Source organism: Sorex araneus, chromosome 1 (assembly GCF_027595985.1).
Source record: "Sorex araneus isolate mSorAra2 chromosome 1, mSorAra2.pri, whole genome shotgun sequence".
Taxonomy (NCBI): Eukaryota; Metazoa; Chordata; class Mammalia; order Eulipotyphla; family Soricidae; genus Sorex; species Sorex araneus.
Genome location: NC_073302.1, coordinates 346,555,212 through 346,576,443, shown reverse-complemented (window position 1 = coordinate 346,576,443; position 21,232 = coordinate 346,555,212). Strand labels below are relative to the sequence as shown.

The 21,232-nt window shown below is 40.1% G+C and overlaps 1 protein-coding gene and 1 non-coding gene across 2 annotated transcripts in view; both read left to right on the top strand.

Annotated features, from left to right (window-relative positions):
• WRN (WRN RecQ like helicase) overlaps positions 1-21,232 on the top strand; it is a 196,331-nt gene that overhangs the window by 61,686 nt on the left and 113,413 nt on the right. The window contains exons 8-13 of the mRNA XM_055134049.1: positions 5,514-5,663; positions 7,076-7,148; positions 8,266-8,380; positions 16,168-16,585; positions 17,621-17,701; positions 20,577-20,712. Coding sequence (XP_054990024.1) covers positions 5,514-5,663; positions 7,076-7,148; positions 8,266-8,380; positions 16,168-16,585; positions 17,621-17,701; positions 20,577-20,712 — 973 coding nt within the window. The remainder of the gene's footprint in view (positions 1-5,513; positions 5,664-7,075; positions 7,149-8,265; positions 8,381-16,167; positions 16,586-17,620; positions 17,702-20,576; positions 20,713-21,232) is intronic.
• LOC129401376 (U6 spliceosomal RNA) lies at positions 9,473-9,576 on the top strand. The gene has a single exon (XR_008628301.1). It is a non-coding gene; the product is annotated as a U6 spliceosomal RNA (small nuclear RNA).

The following is a 21,232-nucleotide window of genomic DNA, read 5'->3' as shown; positions in this document are numbered from 1 at the left end:
CGAGGTGTGGTTGCACCTGCCTGCCTGGAGGAGACCTGAGACTACATGCTCCTAAGTTCCAACACGAAACTGAGTTCTGTGAAAAGTCTCAAACTTGAACCTCAGCACAAACCTGTTCAGTGGGGTGGTGCCTGTCAGGGTGGAGTCAGGACTGCAACCCTCTCTGGACTGGCTGCATCCTGCCTGTGCCGTGAGCACAGCCCCCGGTGTGCTGCTGTGAACGTTGGCATGTAACTGATATTCCTGTGTCTTTCATATCCATACCTTTCAGTGTGGCACCAGCATGCTGGGCTTGTGAGTCCCTCTTCTTCAGTCTCTGTTGCGCCCTAACCCCCATGGTGGGAAGCGCTTCTTAGCCCTGGTGTCATCTGCAGGTCTGCTTTCTTCAGAGTGAATTTTCTACCGAGATGGCTGTTTTCTCTCAGGAATTTCCTCAGCGAGGCCTCTTGTGTGGTACCAGGCTCTCTTCAGCTCCTGTGGGGTGCTGGGCTTCATTGCTGCGTTCCTGGGGACGTTTGTGTGTTCTCTGTGTTGGTGAACTCTTCCTTTGTGGATCTCTTGGCGCTCCTTGTTTTAGGCTGTGTTAGGTTCTATCTTTTGAGGTGGAGGGTGAATTAATATAAACTGTAATTTTTTTTGACAATAAAAGAGTTCTGATGCCAGTGTCCATGTGTTGAATGTACAGACAAATCATTTTAGTCTTTCTTCGTTTTGGCAGTCTAGTTCGTCCCCGAGCTTTTTTCAGCCTCTCTTTGCTCATCTTTCTTTTTTTTTTTTTTCTTTTTGGGTCACACCTGGCGATGCACAGGGGTTACTCCTGGCTCTGCACTCAGGAATTACCCCTGGTTGTGCTCAGGGGACTATATGGGATGCTGGGATTTGAACCCGGGTCGGCCGCGTGCAAGGCAAACGCCCTACCCGCTGTGCTATCTCTCCAGCCCCTTTGCTCATCTTTCTTAATGCTGCTGTATTGGGGGCTCTTCCGCTGACAGGTGAATGAGGCCAATTGTTGTTACTGTTGTTGGCATATCGAATATGAGACGGGTAGCTTGCTAGGCTCTGCTGTGCGGGCGGGATACTCTCGGTAGCTTGCCGGCCTCTCTGAGAGGTACGGATGTTTTTAGGGCAGCCTCCAGTTGCCCTTAGACGTGTTACCATGGTTCACACCATGGAAATAATAAATAATAAAATGATTGTCTGTACTTTCAACGCATGGTCACTGGCATCAGAAGCATCCATCGAGGACCTGATAGTAGAAGCACAGAAGATCAAGTACGACATCATTGGTCTGACCGAAACGAGGAGACATCAATCACATCACGCCATCCATTTTCAACACTGGAGAAGAATTGTTCCTTGGAACATGTGACAGCAGAGGCGTTGGTGGCGTTGGTGTCCTTGTCGACACGAACTTGGCCATGAGCATCGATTAATTCGAAAGCCTAACAACCCGAATTGGATGATTACGCTTGAATAGATGTGGCTCACTGCCTGCAGATTCTATCTTCATCGTCTATGCACCAACTTCCAACTATAATGAAGAAATTGAGAGGATCTACATGGAACTGGAGAAGTTCTATAAAGAAGACTACTCCTTCTACAAGATCATTGTTGGTGATTTTAATGCCAAGATAGGTCCGAGAAGGTCGCCCGAAGAACTCCACATTGGGACACATGGCCTAGAATGGAACAATCAGGGTGAGAGACTGTCTGAATTCATCGACCAAGACCATCCATGGTAACTCACAGTTCCAGAAGGCCGAATCTAAACGCTGGACATGGGAGTCTCCCGGTGGATAGTTCCACAATGAAATTGACCACATCATATTCAATCGAAGGTTTTGCCTGACACGATGTCGCTATTGTCCCAAAATTCCAAACGGGATCGGACCACTGTCTCCTTCGTGCAAAGTTCTACTTCACAGAGTGGGGAGAAAAGTCTGCAAAATTTAAGTCTAAGAAGGCAACTCCCAGAATGACCACCAACTGGGAGCTCTTTGGCACTATTGCAGCATCGTAGGAAGATGCTGTCCTTGACAATATTGACGAGGGATACGATCGACTGGTTCAGCACCTCCATGTCTGTGCAAAGAATGGCGAGAGTGAGAAAGCCACAAATAGATGCCTATCTTCGGAAACTCTCGAGCTCATTTGTCAATGTGGTTTGGCGTGAGCCTCAGGTAGCCACAAGCTAACGTCCCAGCTCACAAAGCTGTGCAGAGATGCGATAAAGGAAGACCTCAAAGAGAGAAGAGCAGCAGTGTTTGCCAGTGCAGCAGAAGCCGGGAAAAGTATTCACAACGTTCGCCTTTCCTTCGCCAACTACAAGACCAAGATGACTGCCCTCCGATGTCCCGATAGATCTATCACATCCTCCAGAAAGGCAATGGAGAGGATTATTCCCGACTTCTACTTGGATCTCTTTGACAGCCATGTCCACCTGCCCACATACCAAATTCCACAGGATGGATATGTCGTTCCCAACGTTCTCCCTTCTGAAATCCAACACGCCATTTCATTGGTAAAGACGAGAACAGCACCTGTTCCGGACAAGGTCAGACCCGAACACCTGAAGAATCTGCTGCCAGTACTCATCAATACACTGGCCCAACTCTTCACATGCTACCTGTCTGAATGCAAGGTTCTGTCTCAGTGGAAAACCAGTAGGACTGTTCTGTTGTACAAGAAGGGAGACATCCACGACATCGGCAACTATCGCCCAATCTGCCTGCTGTCTGTCGTCTACAAGTTGTTCACTCATGTCATCCTGAATAGAATAGGCAGAACACTAGATGAAGGACAACCATGCAAGCAAGCCTGGTTCCGAAGGGGATTCAGCACGATAGATCATATCCACACAGTGACCAAACTCATTGAAGTTTCGCAAGAGTTCAAGATGCGGCTCTGTCTGACATTCATCAACTTAAAGAAGGCCTTCGATTCTGTTGAGATTGAGGCGGTCATCGAAGCCCCGGCCAAACAGGGCGTTCAAACTCAGTATATCAAAATCTCTTTGAGCTGTATTGTGGATTTACCACCAGGATCTCATCATTCTACAAGAAAGTGATCATTGGTGTAAAGAGAGGGGTGTGGCAGGGTGATACCATTTCACCGAAACTCTTCAGTGCCGCCCTCGAGAACATCATGCAATGACTGGAGTGGGAAGGAATGAAAGTGAAGATAGACGGTCGGCAATTACACCACCTCCGCTTCGCTGATGACATCGTTCTCATAACACCAAACATTAGCCAAGTGGCACAAATGCTGGCCGACTTCGACCACGACCACGAGTGTGGAAAGGTTGAATTGCAGCTGAATCTCAACGAGACGATGTTCATGAAAAACGAACTGGTCCCTGAAGTTCCATTTGCTCTCAATGGAACGAACCTCTCCGAATGCAGCAGCTATGTGTACCTGGGTCGAGAAATCAACATGAGGAACGACTTGGTGCCAGAACTGCGCAGGAGGAAGAGAACAGCGTGGAATGCATTCAAGAGCCTCGAAGAAGTGGTTAAGAGAACGAAGAACCTCCGACTCCGGGCACATCTTTTCGATTCCACCGTTCTTCCTGCACCAACATATGCCTCAGAGACCTGGGCCCTACACAAACAGGATGAGAATGCTATTAGGGTATCCCAAAGAGGAATTGAAAGAGCTATGCTGGGAATATCATGTCTCACTCAAGTGAGAGAAGGAATCCGGAGTTCTGACCTCTGTCGATGGTCAAAAATCAGGGATGCTGTCTTGTTTGCCAAGGCATCAAAAATCAGATGGGCCGGTCATGTAATGCAATTCAGAGACGACCACTGGACTAGAGCTATTACCGACTGGATTCCACGGGACGTCAGAAGATCTCGTGGCCGCCCACCAATTAGATGGTCAGATTTCTTTGTCAAATCCCTGAATGAATGATTTGAGGCTCTTCCTGTTCCTGGAGCAAGCAGATATCATTGGGCTGCACTAGCACGCGACAGGGACAAATGGAGACGTTACTGGCACCCGCTCGAGCAAATCAAAGATCAACGGGACTACAAGTGATATAAGTGAAAAGAGTTCTGAATGAGTATAATAAAAACTTTTATTGTAAGACATTCCCTTAGTGTGTGTGTTTATATATATGTATATATATATATGTATATATATATATATTTTTTTTTCCCATGTCTTTGGAAGGGGGGTTTCTCCTAGTGTTAGGTTCCTAAGGACCTCTCTGCAGTAGTTCACAAGCCAGGCCAAGGTTTCATTCTGGGTCTGGCTGTGTGGTGCTCTGTGGGTGCACTGGTCGTGGGGCAGCCAGGCTACTCTCTCTGTGGTGCTGGGCATCGAACTCTGGGCCTCGCATAGCACATGCCCCTGATCCCTGTGCTGTCTCCTCAGCTCCATCATGCATTTGCTTAAAACAACAGCTCTTTGCCCTGAATATTTGGTGCTCTTTCACTGAATTAAGATTAAGATGTTATATTTTAAGTTCATCTCTTTAATTCATTTATACCACTACACTTAACACTTTTTTTTTTAATTAAAGAACCATGGTTTACAAGGTTACTGACAGACTGACAGTTGAGTTGTAGGTGTAGAGTTATTCAACACCAATTCCTCCTCCAGTGTCTGTCTCCCTCCTCCAGTGTCTGCCCTCCTTCTCCAGTGTCCACTCCTCTCCTCCAGTGTCCGCTCCCCTCCTCCAGTGTCCGCCCCCTCCTCCAGTGTCTGCTCCCCTCCTCCAGTGTCTGCTTCCCTCCACCAGTGTCTGCCCCCCTCCTCCAGTGTCCGCCCCCTCCTCCAGTGTCCACCCCCTCCTCCAGTGTTTGCCCCCCTCCACCAGTGTCCACTCCCTTCCTCCTGTGTCCACTCCCCTCCTCCAGTGTCCGCCCCCTCCTCCAGTGTCCGTCCCCCCTCCAGTATCCACTCCCTTCCTCCTGTGTCCGCCCTCCTCCTCCAGTGCCCGCCCTCCTCCTCTGGTGGCCACTCCCCTCCACTGGTGTTCCCACATTCCCGTCCCACCCCCAGGCCCCACTCCATCCAGCCTGTAAACTGGACTGGCACATTGCAAAGTGTCAGTCGTTGCTGCTTAGATATGCAGTATAGTTTTTTAAGGGAAAGCATATAGAGCTCTTGTGTGTTAATCTTAAGAGATTTGACCATCAGTTTCATTACCTGTATTTCACATATTTTATTAAGGTAGTCATTGAGTTATATTTGAATGTTTAGCCATATTTTAAAGTTGCATGAAAAGTCGCAAGCCTCCCAGTCTGTTTAACTTTTTAAACAGAATAATACTTTTGTAATCAAGTGTTTCAATTTCTATGTTCAGTAATTTTCAGAATTATATTCTTGTAATGTGAACTGCAGATGAGGTTTTTAGTAATAGGACATTTATTAAGGACTGTCCTTGACTTCTAATTTGAGATCATGTTTTCAGGGTGTTTTTTTTTTTTTTTTGGTGGCATGGTCATTTTGTAGTATTTCAGAATATCTCAAAATAGAAATAATTTTTGTGTATTTATTACTTCTAGTTGAAATGTACAGAGACATGGAGCCTCAATGGTTTGGTTAAACATCTCTTAGGTAAACAGCTTCTGAAAGATAAAGCTGTTCGCTGTAGCAACTGGAATGATTTTCCTCTCAGTGAAACACAGAAGCTGTATGCGGCCACGGATGCTTATGTATGTATTTAAAGATCTTAAGGAGATGATGTGGTCTTCAACTCTGTAATAAGTTACATTGGGGAAAATTTCTTGTAATAGTGGCACAAATTCAACTCAAATATTTTTAGTGAACTTGTTAAAAATGTTTATGGAGAAAATATACCTGATATTTTTCAATATTAATTGAAAAGTACTAATCAGTCAATTAATTGATTATTATAAAGCCAAAATAAATCACAAGTAAGAAGTATAAAATCTCAGGAAACATTAAAGGCTAATGAACTCAGACTGGAAGCACCTAAAAAGCTTAAGTCAATTTATTAAATTACACAAAGATCTAAATATATTCATTTAACCATACTAATTATGAGAAATGAAATTAAATGTGTAAAATTTTCTGAAGCACAGAGGGTATTGATGATATATTTAATTTATAAAAAACTACCATAAACATAGTTATAAAAGTTTCCATGCTGAAACTGACCTTATTTCAGTTTATATTTATGTTAGAATATGATAAACATTTCCAAAAGTGTCTCCACATTTAGTTTTCACACTGCTGTTAGTTGGAAGTATTTTCAGATTTACATATTCATACATAGTGAAAAGTGGGTTTATCTTTACATATAGCACTATTGTTTTTTTCCAAGGTGAAATGATGATTTCCCTTTTACTTTTATTCATAAAAATTGTAAAAACAAATTCAAGCTTTGTAGTACTTAGAGTAGCTTGATTTGCTCATTCCTGTTACTAGTATGTAGGTGGGCTGTTCATATGCTGACCCAACATTATCACCTGACCTAATAAAATATAGTGAGTAAATTGAAAGCAGATTTATCCTACTTGGTTAATTTTTAAAATTCTTATTCCAATTTGCTTTTTTGTTTGTTACTAGGGCCACACCTGGTGATACTCCTGGCTCTGTTTTCAGGAATTGCTCCTGGCAGTTCTTGGGGGATTATATGGGTTGCTAAGGATCAAAACCTGGTCACCTTACCTGCTGTAACTATCTCTTCTACCCTAATTTACATTTTTGATACTTGTTAAAAATGATTTTTTTGTGTGGGACTGGGGAGAGAGAGTACAGCAGGTGGGGTGCTGGCCTTTCATGGGACAGCCCAGGTGTGATCCCTGGCAACATAGCTGGTTCCCCCAGCACCACTCGGATTGTTCCTTGAGCACAGAGCCAGGAGTAAGCCCTGGGTACATCTGACTATGACCCCCAAACCAAACCAAAACCAAAAAGAAACTAGAAAGGAAAAGTTTACACATTCAATTTCATTTCTCATAATTAGTATGGTTAAATGAAAATATTTAGATCTTTGTGTATTTAATAAGTTGACTTAAGCTTTTAGGTGCTTTCTTTTACTGAAGAGACAAACAGTTATAATTTGGTTTATACAATACTTTCCTCTTTATTTTTTCTGTAGGCTGGTCTCATCATTTATCAAAAACTGGAAATTTTGGAGGATGATGTTGCACAAATATTTTCTATAAATAAAGGTATATGAAATCAAAATAAGACTTGTTTTTCACTGAGATCTGCAAAAAACATGTATGTGCATGCTAAGTTTTAGTAGTATTACAACTTCTTTCATTGTTCAAACAGTGTTAGTATTAGCATGAAATCAGTCTGGCCAAAAGCTCAGGGCAGCAGTTTAGATATTTGTGGTAAGTCAGGATTATGCTGCATTTTATTTTGACAATTGGTTATCATTAGTCTTCCACATTGGGGCTTTGGGCTTTGATAATGCAGTGATGCCACCCCTCTCTCTCAACTGAAGATTATATACCTATGCTATAAAGATTTAAATTGTATAAGCTACTTTATATTATTTTGGTTTAACTATAAATTTTCACCAGGGTAAAATAACACTGCTGTTCTCTCAGAAGAATGGGTACTCCGCTTACCTTTGTGTTTAGGGGAATTACAGAGGATAAAAATCTTGAATGAATGAAAAGATATTATTTTGAGATCACATGATAACAATAATGTGTAGTAGCAAAAGGGTATCATTTTATATCACATGCTTTAGAAGAGATAGATATTTTGAAGGACTAAAGGATAAGAGGAAATTCTAAGTAGGAAAGGGTTTGGAAAAGACAAACAAACCCTTGTTTGTTTTTTTGTGGTGTTGAAGGAGAATGACTTACCAGACAAAATGAACTTGAACATCACAGATTAGGAAGACTTGCTTTATATCTTAGTGATATAATGAGAACAACAAAGAAATGCTGTTAGGTAAGTTATGTTTTCCAACCTGTTTAGTGAGTGACAGCCTATGTGGTGGTACATTGATTTCTAATTTTGAAATAGTGCAAATGGGTTCAGATTTTCACCTCAGCCTTTTCCTGGTTTGATACATCTACTGGGTTTTTAATCTGTGTGAATGCAAATCACTTGTAATTTATTATAATATTTAAATAGCAGATATTTGAAAGGGGGTTTGGGAATAGGATTAGTAAGACTTTAGGTGGAATTCATTTAAGGAAAGAAACTGAAAACGTGACTCCCTTAATGATGTGGTAAAATATGTTCAAAAATATTTAAATATGTTAAAAATGTCTTTGCTGTGTGGTGTAAAAGTTGATATTGGTTATTTATTTATTTTTTTTCCAGAGGAGGAACTACCAGCCCACAGTGTGAAGAAACAGCTGACTTCCATGTCCAAGGAGATGATGGATCTGGCTGAACACCTTCCTGATACTTTAAGCAAATGTGAAGACTCACAGAGGTTATTTATTACCTATATAAAAAAATCAATTCTGTATGTTCTTATTGCATTTTCTTACATAGGGAGAATTACTTTTCATTCATGTACATTCACATAATGTGCTTGAATATATACAGAGACTGTTGTTATATGACTTGAGAAATATCTTCCCATTCGTTAAATTGTGCACCTAAAGCTTGAAAGCTTGTCTGTCTTCCTTTTTGTATAGGGCCTCCTCAGGGATGCTGGGGGTGGGATGTGGGGACCATTTCTGGCATGGCTTTTGGGACATCGTTCTGCAGTGCTGCTGGGGCCTGGAGAAGCCTGTTCAGGTGCTCAGGGGGACCATATGGGATGCTGGAATTCGAACCAGGTCGGCCTCGTGCAAGGCAAACTCCCTACCCGCTGTGCTATCGCTCTAGCCCCTCGCATACACAAGGTTTATGTTCCAACTTTTTTTTCTCAGGCACCTCTGTTTGCTTTTTAGGATGTCTTATGAAAAATAAAAATTGTAAGCATGAAGGAAAAATATTTAAAATCAAAATGGTCTTTCCCCCCTCTTTATATACATCTTTTATTTAGTTGTATTTATAGATTTGTCACTTGAAACTTACAAATAAAAGATGTTTTTATACTTAGTAGCTCCATTTTTCTACTTGATTATTATTTAAGAGTTATACATAATTAATTGCCTATTAAAACAAGAAACATTTTATTTTAAACTTTATTATAGCTAATGCTAAACCTTGGCCTATGGTTCTGTGTAACTCACTCTTTTTGGAAGCAGGCCTTACCCTGACCTCAATTGTGGAATAATTTCTTTATTAAATCTAAAGGAAAGGTTTCAAGCAGTGAAAAGTTATAATGTGCGAAATTTTCAGTCAAAATCTTTGTAGAAATTTAAAGCAGTTGATTGGATTTTTTTTTCTTTTTTGCTTTTTGGGTCACAACCGGCGCTGGCTCTGCACTCAGGAATTACTCCTGGCGGTGCTCATGGGACCATAGGGGATGCTGGGAATCGAACCCGGGTCGGCCGAGTGCAAGGCAAATGTCCCACCTGCTGTGCTATTGCTCCAGTCCCAGTTGATTGAATTTTTATGAATTTCACTTGATGTGCTCCCTTTGGCAAAACATACACTAAAATTGGAACGATACAGAGATTAGCATGACCCCTGTGCAAGGATTACACACAAATTTGTGAAGTGTTCATGTTTTTATTGGTTAATAAAAAATTATTTTAAAAAAAGAATTTCACTTGAGGGCTGGGGATGTAGCTTAGCAGTAGAGAAATTACCTTGGATTTGTGAGATCCTGGGTTCAATCCCTAGCATTGAAATTAAACAAAAAACCAATGTCACTCTGACTAATGCAATGTTAATGTTCTTTTTTTTTTTGTTTGTTTTGTTTTTTGGTCCATTTGTGCCTTTTATTTTTATTTATTTAATTTTATTTTACTTTTAATCTGGAGAGGATTTTTATTTCATTTTATTTATTTTTAAATTTTTATTGAGTCACCATGTGGAAAATTACTTTCAGGCATAAGTCTCAGTTTTACAATGCTCAAACAACCATCCCTTCACCAGTGCACATATTCCACCACCAAGAAAACCCCAGTATACTTCCCACCCCTCCCATTTCGGATAAATTTCACTTTACTTTCTCTTTACTTTGGTTACATTCAATATTCAACAAAAAACTCAACTATTATTGTTTGGAGTTTCCCCGCTAGACTCAGACCTGAAAAGTCGCAGCCGCGCAGTTTTGGATTTCTGTATTTTACTAAGTACAGGGAAATTTGTGGCAGAAATCGGATCATTGCAAGCTTGTGCCTCTCATTAGTGGTCCTCATAAGCTGGCAAGGAAAAGGTGAGAGAGAAAAACCTTTCCCCTTCTGGGCAGACATGGGGGCTTAGTTCATAGTCTGGAGACATTACTGCAAGAAGCTGCCGGTACCAAAAGTAGTTTAGCTAGCCTCTGAGATCATTCTCATGCAGCTGCGGAGAGGCCAAACACGTGTGGCACTGGGGTCACATCTCGGCGGAGACAATGTATTCTTTTTTGAATGGACTTTCTGATAAACTTTTTGGAGGGGGGTGGTTGGTAGGGAAGACACACTGACTGGTGCTCAAGGCTTACTACTGGCTTTGCATTCATTGATCATCCCTGTTGGGGGTTTGGCCTGGGGATTAGAAATCCCTGTTGGCCATTTGCAAGGCAAGCTTTGTACCTGCTGTGCGTATATTATTCCAGCCCAGGTTCCCTGTTGACCTAAATTGTGAAATTATAGGTTGATATGGAAATTCAGTTCTTTTAAGATGTTATTTTAAGATATTTTTAAGATTTTAGGAATTTCAGTATTAGAATTTAGTGTTAGAATTTTTAGATTTTTGTTTTTGTTTGGGTGCCACACTTGGCATGCTCAGGGATCATGCCTGGCAGTGCTCAGGTCTACATGTGGTTCCAGATATTGAACCATAGTTGTTGGATATCATTGGTTTGTCTTTTCTCCCTTGCCACAGAGTTTGGGTTTATCTGGTAATAATCTCTAAACAATTCTATACTACATTGGTATGTCCTGCTCCCCTTGCCACTGGGAGCTTAGGTATATCAGTCATGCCCATCAAAGTGCTCCCGAGTCACTCCCATTCCTTTGTTTTTCTGTAACCACTTCTACCAGTTTATCTTCTCTTCCTCTAATCAAACTCTGTTCTGTTCATTTGTAAGGTCAGACCTTGCTAGGACAGTGAACTTGTATTGTAAGTTAATATTGTCTTTCTCCTCTCATGTCTTTTGAATAGTTTACTTTAAAACAACATCCTTTTTGTATGGACAAAGAAAGACATTTATTAATATGCTTTGGTAACATGGGACTTAATTGGCTTTGAATATTATTCACTCCTGGGCATCTGCTTTCTCGACTTAAGCCTCAGCTGCCCTTACTTCCTAGCACCCCCAAAAGCAGGGTCCCGATGAGGGACAGGACGGACCCAGGGCAAGCGGTGAGTTATGTGCTACCCTGGCATCGAGATGGGCCTGGCCAAAGAGCCTAATGTTAACATATTAACTATATGTTAAGAGATTGGTCATGGACATGTCATGTCATGATCCAGAAGCAACAACGAGACTAGGACCCTGCTAGGGCTAGGAAAGACTAATCTGGCCTGGGCACTGTAGTATGAGATCGAGGTGACCCCCAGAGAGCAATTCTATAAGCTTAATGCATCTCTTGCTATGTCCATACAAAATGATTTATAATGTGAATACTTATATGTTAGTTGGACAAAGAGAGGGGAGACACACCCAGGGGATTCAGCTCTTGGGCAGATGTCCTGCTGAAAGAGATTTTGTCCTAGTGAAAGCATCCCCTAAGAGATAGAACTTTACCCCCTGTGGATTGTAACCACACCTATGCATAAGCCCAGCATCCTGGCCCCAGATGGGGGGTGGGGATTTAAGGTGGCTGGATGAGGGGGCTGGGGGCGAGTTCCAGGGCAGATCCAGAGGAGAAGGAGAATGAAGTAGGATCGGGGAGGAAGAAGCAGGAGGAGAATCTGAGGAGAATGGAGATGGGAATGGAATAAACTGCAACTGAGACCAACCGGCTTGCCTCCGTTCCTTCCTTCGCCTGCCTCATCATCGCCATCAACCTCCCCGGGGTGGGGGAAGCGGCTGTAGACTACTGAACGCGGGTGGCGGGAGAGACAGCGCCATTGCCCTGTGCCCTGTGCCTGGCTTGGTGCGGTGAAGCGCTCCTCGCCCCTTCCTTTTTCTTTTTTGTGTTTTTACACAATAGTCAGCCACATACCAAGTTCCTAAACCCTTGTACTGTCTCTTTGGCCCCAATTATTTTATTTTTTTTTTTTTTGCTAAAAACTACTTAATTTTAAAAATAGTTTTGCTTTTGCATTTGTTTGCACTGTAGATTTTGTTAAGCTTGAGCTCAACTTTGGCATGTTGTTAATGGTGCTACTTTCAGTGTGGAAATGATTTGTGAAATAACTTAGCACTTTCAATAATTTATTCCTACAAGTACAGATTTGTATTTGAATCATTAATCTAGGACCTCCAAATATCATGTTAGATTTCATTAGATTTTGATTTTAAATATAGAAAAATGACAACAGTCAAGGCAAAACATTGTTAGATATAAAACGTGTCTCTTCCCAGGCCAGCATTGCTTGGGCCACCACCAGGCTAGCCTGGAAGTGTTTGTGGGGTTTGAGCTTGGGACCTAGTGAACGCAAAGCTCTTACCCCCAGCCAGATGAGCTAGTTTCTCAGATCCAGGATACCTTGTTTTGTTCTCAAATGATTTTCCTGTTAGGTTGTTTGGTTTCAAGCTAGTTGAAATTGATTTAAATATAAGGATGTACAGTTACTTAGTTAAAAAATGTTAATTAGCAACAACAGTTAAAGAGTTAAGAAATTAATTGTAGGGACTGGAGAGATAGTACAGTTGTTAGGGCACTTGCATTGCACAAGGCCCCCGTGGGTTTTATCCCTGGAGCCCGTATGGTCCTCCAAGCCCACCAGGAATGATTTATGAGCACAGAGTCTGAATTACTTCAGGATGTGGCCCCCCCAAAAAAAACAAAAAGAAATTGTGTATACTAAGACCATAACTGCTAATGCCACTGTGATAAAATAAAAAACAAAAACTTTATAAGTCAGCTATATATAAAAAACAAAACTAAGACATAACTGAACTATTATTATAATTAAAAAACAAAAACTAAAGGGTCCACCAAAAAATTCATTCATTATACTAAAACATCTTTTTTATATTTTCTCATTTGTTGTATTTGCCCACGATAGATAGTAATTTTTCTCTTCCAAAGTATGTTTGTCATTTTAATAGTTTTGAAGATGTGAAACAGCATCATTTCCTTATTATAATATAAACTTTGATATGTTACAGCTGAGACTGTAATGTTACTTTCGGTATACTGAAAAGGGTAAAATATGAGATAAAATTTTTCTTCTAACTTAACATGAATTATATTTGGTTCCCAATCTTTTGATTTGCTTTATCAGTCTTTCACTAAGTGTAGGTCTCCTCTTTGGAGTTCCATAGAGAGCTTCTTATTAAAACTACACCTGCAGTTCCATTTTTTACAACTTTTAGTTAATTTCTTTAAAATGTATTGGAATCTTAGGACACTTGAGGATGTGTGAATGAAGACTGCTGGGAGTTTTAATTTCTTCTTTAAAGTTTATAATTGGTTATGTTACTCAGAAAAAGTAAATTAAGTATATTATTTAGAAAAATGTAAAGCCTCTTCCCGACCGCGAGGACGGGAGAGGCAGACTGCAGAGCTGACCTGGGCACAGTTTTCGGGCCGCAGGTCACTGTCCGCCGTGCTGGAATTGAAGGTTCCACTTGGCCGTGAGCAGTTTCCACAAGGAGCTGGTCTAGGGTGGACGTATGCGTGCAAGTCGAGCTTGGCATTTGGCTGTGGCAAGGCTTGGGTCATCTGCAAAGGTCTCTGATGACCTCACCTGGTCTGTGGTAGCAAAGAGCCCCTTGGTCCTTCTCACTCATGGACTTATTTTAGCAAGATGTGAGAGAAACAGACTGTGTAAAAGACAGCGGGGGGGCTGCGGTGGGGGTGGGGGGCGGAGCCATAGTACAGCGGGGTGGGAGGGCGTTTGTCTGGCACACACGGCTAACCTGGGTCTGATCCCCGGCATTCTTTTTTTTTTTTTTTTTGCTTTTTGGGTCACACCTGGTGATGCACAGGGGTTACTCCTGGCTCTGCACTCAGGAGTTACCCCTGGCCATGCTCAGGGGACCATATGGGATGCTGGGATTCGAACCCGGGTCGGCCGCGTGCAAGGCAAATGCCCTACCCGCTGTGCTATTGCTCCAGCCCCGATCCCCGGCATTCTTTATGGTCCCCTGAGCACCGCCAGGAGTGATTGTTGAGTGCAGAGTCAGGAGGAACCCGTGAGCATTGCCAGGTGTAGCCCCTGCTTCTCTCCCTCTCCCATACACACACAAAATCAGGTTTCATAAAACATTGCCATACAGTATATTATTTACAAGGGTTAGAATTAGCCTCACACTATTTACATAAGGAAAATAGTTCTGGTCCTTTGTTGTTACCTTTCACGTGACGTTTGGACACAGTGAGGAAACATGGCAAACTTCTGGAAGGTTCCTTTAACTGGCTATTGTATAAATAATAGTCCCATCACAGAAGCAGCGATAGTGAGCCCGGACCATTCCCACTTTGGAACTGTAGTTATTTGGGGTGGAATCCACTGGTCTGTTTGTTAGAGTGCTTGGGAAGAATGCGTCCATTTACTGTCTAGAAAAGATGGTCCATTTACTATCCAGAGAATGGAATGGTGAGTATTTCTGCTGCTTTTTTTCATGCATTTTTTCAGTGTATTGATATGAATATCAATATATATTGATATGAATATGAATAGCACTGTAGATCCTGGCAAGATCCCTGGGACGTATTTGATATGCCAAAAACAGTAACAATAACGGGTCTCATTCCCCTGACCCTGAAAGAGCCTCCAATACGGCAGTATTAGGAAAGATGAGTAAGAAGAGCTGCTAAAATCTCAGGGCTGGGACAAATAGAGACGTTACTGCCACCCGTTTGAGTAAATCGATGAACAACGGGATGACAATGATACAGTGTTTTGGGGTGTGTATGTGTCATGTGTGTGCATGATTTTTAAAAACGTTTACTTTAGGCACTTGATTTACAGTAAGGTTTCTTGCATAGAACATTCCAGCACCAGTTCCTCCTCCCATTGTGGACTTCCCTTCCCATTGACCCAGTGTGTCTCACCACTACACCCCACAGCCCCTCCCATGATAAGCGTCCCACTGAAGAGCAGTTCTTAGTTTCTGTTGTCTTTGGGTGTATGCCCGTTTCCTGCTGTTTCTTTATATGCCTTATAACTGAGAGATCATGCTGTGTCTGTCCATCTCCTCTGACTAGCTTCGTTCCGCATGGTACCTTCCAGATCCATCCACATAGCAGCAAATTGCAGTTGCATGAGTTCATCATTTTTTCAAGCCAAGTAGTATCTGTTATATATATGTACCATAGTTTATCTAGTTATCAGTTCTTGACACTTGGGATGTTTCCAGATTTTGGCTATTGTGAATAGTGCTGCAGTGAATATAGAAGTATGGATGTCTTTTTTTTTAACATTTTTTATTAATTTTTTTATTTTGCGAAGTAGTTCACAATATTTGATTACATTTAATATTCAAACACCACCATTACACCTTCCCACCACCATATTTCAGATGGTTCCAAAGGATGTCTTTCTGACTAAAGTTTCTTTGCCCTTGGGGTAGATGCCACGTAGTGAAATAGCTGTATCAGCTTCTAGTATTTTGAGAAATATTCCTATTGTTTTCTAAAGAAAAGTATTCCTATTGTTTTCTTTTTCTATTTTTTTTTGTAGTCACCATGTACCTCTGATTATATTTATATTTAACTTAATTACAAAAATAACAGTGTAATAATTAAATTGGATGGGACCAAACTCTAGTGATACTTGGTAAGCATATAGGTCACCTATTGGTAAGCATACAAGTCACCTTTGGCATTTCTACTTGTATAGCATACAAGTAGATAAACCAAGCTGAACTAGGAAGTAAGCTATCAGCTAGCTATGAGCAGATAGTTTGCATTAAGAAATGAAAAACAACTTTAGTCCCGTATATTCTTTAAGTGAAACTCTATTTAGAAATATTCTACTTACTAAAAACCATTAAACTGTACCTGTATAGTGCAATTATTGCTTAATTATCCTTCTTTTTTCTTTTTTTTTTAGGATGTGTTTACTGTTAAAGGATATTTCAGAAAATTTATATTCATTGAAAAAGATACTATTAGGTTCTTCTGACCCCAAGACTGAACTGCACCCCAGCAGTAATTTTAGCTTATTGCCAGTGGAGAATCCAGTTGTTGGTGAAGTATATCAGAAGCAAATTAGAAAACACAAAATTGTTAATAAAGTTGAAGATGAGAAATCTCTTGATAATTTAGTTGAGCATAATGCAGAGAATATATTTGGAGATGAAATAAAACAAGGAGAAAATAAATTTGAAGATCGATTAGAAGACCAATCAAAAACAAATACAGAGAGAACTTGTTTGATGTCATTAGATATTACAGATTATGAACTCCAAATTTTGGAACAGCAGGCTTCAGAAAAAGTTTTGAGAGATATTACTTGCAAATCTCCTGAGGTACTAAATAAAGAGAAAACACTTTTCATTCACTGCTAGATATTGGTTAATATATGTATGTATATCATTATATGCATTTTCCCCCCTATAGTAGACTGGTAGTGAATATTTAAGGCTTTTCTATCCACAAGCTCCTTGCTTTAACTACTCAGTTCTTTCAATGTGGTATAAAAGCATAGCATTTTAAGTAGTTTAAAACTATTAGACAATTGCTATGGCTGGAGCAATAGCACAGTGGGCAGGGCATTTAGCTTGCACACAGCCAACCCAGGTTCGATTCCCAGCATCCCATATGGTCCCCCAAGCACTGCCAGGAGAAATTCCTGAGTGCAGTGCCAGGAGTAACCCCAGAGCATCGCTGGGTTTGACCCAAAAAGAAAAAAAAAAGCTATAGACAATTATAAAGAGATGAGCCTGTGTTTCAATAAAACTTTATTTACAATAGCAAAAGATTGGCTAGATTTGGTTTTCATAGCTACAGTTTGTCACTTCTGACTTGGTATGAAAAGTAGAGTCATAAAATGAAAAGATTGTATGGTGTTAGAGACTTTCATTGTATTAGCTGTATAAGCATTTCCCCTGCTTTTTTTACATTATAGAGTTTCTCTATTTGTGCATTTCCCTTCCCCTATATCTACTAGTATTCCCTTTTCCAAGGTTATTTTTTTTTTTTGAGAATAAATTTCCTCAGGCAGATTTTTATTCACTTGCTACTTTTAGAGTCTCTCTCTCTCTCTCTCTCTCTCTCTCTCTCTCTCTCTCTCTCTCTCTCTGTCTCTGTCTCTGTCTCTCTCTGTCTCTCTCTCTCTCCCCCTACCCCGTTTACTCCCTCCCTCTTCTCCCCCACCCTCCAACCCTCTAACCCTCTTCCCTGCCTTTTTCCTCTATCATGTAAACACATAAATGTCTGTTAAAATTCATCTGTTTAAGAAGTGGTTATTTTACTATGTATTGTGTAGGAACTTTGTAGATAAAAGGTTATAGAATAATTTATGCTTGACATTAATATTTGAAATATTTTCTTTCTTCCCGAAGCATTTGTCTTCCAAGAGTAATGAAGAGGATATGTCTTATGTAATTGAAAGCGATGAAGATTTAGAAATTGAGATGCTCAAGGTATCTTTAAAACTATGAAAAATTACTTGAAGTGCTTTCCAAAGAACATTTGATGAAGTAAAATGTTACTTAATTTTAAACTAGCTCCTGAGTTAATTCTGTTTTTTTATAAGACCTGTGGGTTTGCTAAGTTGAGTTGTTAGCTAATTTTTATGTACTAGAAACTATAGTAGGCCACTAGATTCTGATATTTTCCTGAGAGTGTCTCAACTCTCCAGTACTGAAATATGTCACCTTTCGTTTTCATTCATATATATTCCCTTTCAAAAACAAAAACAAAACATGCAGATCTCCTTTCATTTGTAAGTTCTTTTTTGTCTTAGGTTTTATTAACATCGATATTTTCACAGACTGGAGTGATAGCACCGCTGGTAGGGTGTTTGCCTTGCATGCGGCTGACCTGGGTTGGATTCCTCCGTCCCTCTCGGAGAGCCCGGCAAGCTACTGAGAGTATCCTGCCTGTATGGCAGAGCCTGGCAAGCTACCTGTGGCGTATTTGATATGCCAAAAACAGTACAAGTCTCACAATGGAGATGTTACTGATGCCCACTCGAGCAAATTGATGAACAATAGAATGACAATGTAAGAGTGCAGTGCAGTGGATATTTTCACATTTTATTTATTTATTTAGGTTTTTGGGCTACACCCAGTGGTGCTCAGGGGTTACTCCTTGTGCTCAGTAATTACTCCTGGCAGGCATCATAGTTTGCCCTGTGTATACTTTTTATTATGCATCTTTAGGTCAATGTTACTTTTAATTTTTGAAATGAGCTTTTTTCATTTTTTTCAAATAAATTTATTTATTGAATCACTGTGAGAACAGTTACAAAACTTTCTGGGTCATACAATGATCAAACACCCATCTCTTAACCAGTGCACATTTTCCACCACCAAAAACCCCAGCAGACCCCTCATCCCACCCCCTCCCCCTACCTGTGTGGCAGATGATTTCCACAGTACTCTCTCTGCTTTGATTATATTCAATATTTTGACACCAGACCCACCATTATTATTTGGAATTTTCCCCAACAATCAGACCTGCCAAAAAGGCAACTTCAGATAATTTGTTTTCTATTGCTGATTATGAGTAGCATATGATAGCTATTATGACAATAGCAGCCGCGCGATTTTGGAATTCTGAAAATTTAATAATTTAGTCTAGAGATATTTCTGCCAAAAGCCGCTGGGTTTCGATATTCGTTTGTGTGTCTCTGGGATCATGGCCGTTAAGGAGCTTAATAAGTAGCAGGAGGGGCTGTTGGTGGGCCGTGTCTCCGTGTCTCATGGGGCTGGGGAGGAGAGGGACCGGTTCCACCCCTATTCTATGAGGCCCTGCATGCGTCACTGCTGGCCCGAACCTGAATGTCCAATGGGCTCTGAAAGATGGCGACCACCAAGCTGCCAGGGGCAGTAGGTGGAGGGACCACACCTTTCCCCACCTGGGGTCCCGGTGCTGGTGGCCTAATGGGAAGTCCACACGAATTTCCTCCAAAAGCGGCTGGGTTCTGAGATTTGTTTGTGTGTCTCTCGAAATGAGCTTTATTTTTGAGACGAGTAGTGGATCGTGATTTGGAATGTGGTTTCTGAGTTTAGATACGGTATTGAAGCTTGTCTTTCTCCATGTACTAGTTGTGTGACCTTGGGCAAGTTTCATAATTTTTTTGGATACATATATTTTTGTCGTCATTATTTACTACACGTGAAGTAGTGAGTCCAGAGATTTAGAATTTTAATTTAGATTTTAATTAAAATTAATCAATTAGATTTTAGATTTTAATTCAGAAGTATTAAATATTAGCAGTTATAATATTGAATAATATGAATGTCTTATTATATTCCTGTACTGATTAACCACTTCCCTGAGAAGTACTGTTTAAGTAGTTCATTTATAGAATCTTGTGAACTTTCACAAATAGGTATTATATATTAAACTTCTTAGAAAGCAAACTGAATACCCTTATGAGAGGACTTTTAAAAAGTAGACTTAAATAAAATAATCATAAACATCTTTTTTTTAGCCAGCATGAATAAGTATGCTTTAAAAAGGATGTCTTTTAATGTCAAATTCAAGTGTTAAGTTTAATAAAGTGAGATATGATAATTATGTTTTAATAATTCTCTCACTTTTTAGTAAAAATTTTAGAGATAAAACAATTCAGATATACCAGTTTTTAAATAGATAATCTTCATTTAAGGGATGAAAACATATAATGCCAAGTCAGGATAAAAACAAATATTTGAAATCTAAAATTATTTGAATCTTTCTTTCTCTTTGTTTTCATTTTTGGGCCATACTTGACTGCGCTCCTGGCTTGCTCTGACACTGTGCTCAGGTATCACTCCTGCTGGGCCACTAGTCATTTAACCCAGATCAGCTGCATGCAAGAACTGTTTCTTTGGCTCTGATCCTTATTTTTCCTAATTCTAAAAATGTATTTTATCACTTGCATATAGTTTAAAGTTACAAATTGCTCAAAATCAGTTTGGCTGATATGTTATAGATATAGAGAACCTTATTATAAAACTGATATCAGAACCCACACTTGCCACTTGGATTGAAAACATTGATGATAAAGAGAAAAATGTTTTTTAAATGTTCTAAATTCAAATTTTTGCTTGCTTCCTCAGGGTTTGCTGTATTCTATTAATGAACTTTGTTCATGCTGGAAGTATTCCATCTTTGGCCGTGTGCCGTGAAATTGTTCTTGCGCACACATTCAAACTGGAGCACATGTGCTCTTTTGTGTATTGCTTGCACATCTGCCAGCTCTGAATGAAATTGTAGGCTCTGTTAATAATGCTCCTTATGTATTTAGTGAAAAAAGATAGGACATTGTCAGTGGTTTTGCTTATAACATTTCTTTCAAACTTTCAGTCTTTAGAAAACCTAAACAGTGACACTTTGGAACCAGTTCATTCTGAATGTATTGAGATGGAAAGTAATCTGGATCTTCATTTTGAAGAAGAGGATGATGAGGATGAAGCGATTAAAGAGGAGGAAGAAGACATCGGTAAACACTTTAATTTTGAAATGACTTGTTGTAAGTGATTTCAATTTGATATTCAGTTTCAAACATTTGGGGATCCTGGATTTGGTAGTACGTATTTAATTATGGTTAAATATTTATAGTTAAATCCTATATTAAATTTATATATTATTAAATAATTTTTAATGATATGTATTTTGTTGTTGGTTTTGCAGGGGCCTCACCAGGTTGTGCTCAGGGATTATTCCTGGCAATGCTTGAGGGTCAATCAATCTGGGGTGTCAGGAATTGAAACCTGGTTGGCCACGTGCAAGGCAAGCACCTTCGCCACTTTACCTGCCACACGATCTTTCTGGTCCCGATATGAAACTTTTAATTATGTATTTTGTTTGTCAAATCCAGAGATCATTAATATTTCATTACTAATTACTTGTGTTAAATGTTACCTGTGGTTCAGTTACAGTGTATTCTAAAAGCTGAAATAAGTGTCATAAAATCAGATAGGAAACCTGATTAATTTTTTATTATGTATGCAAACTGTAGT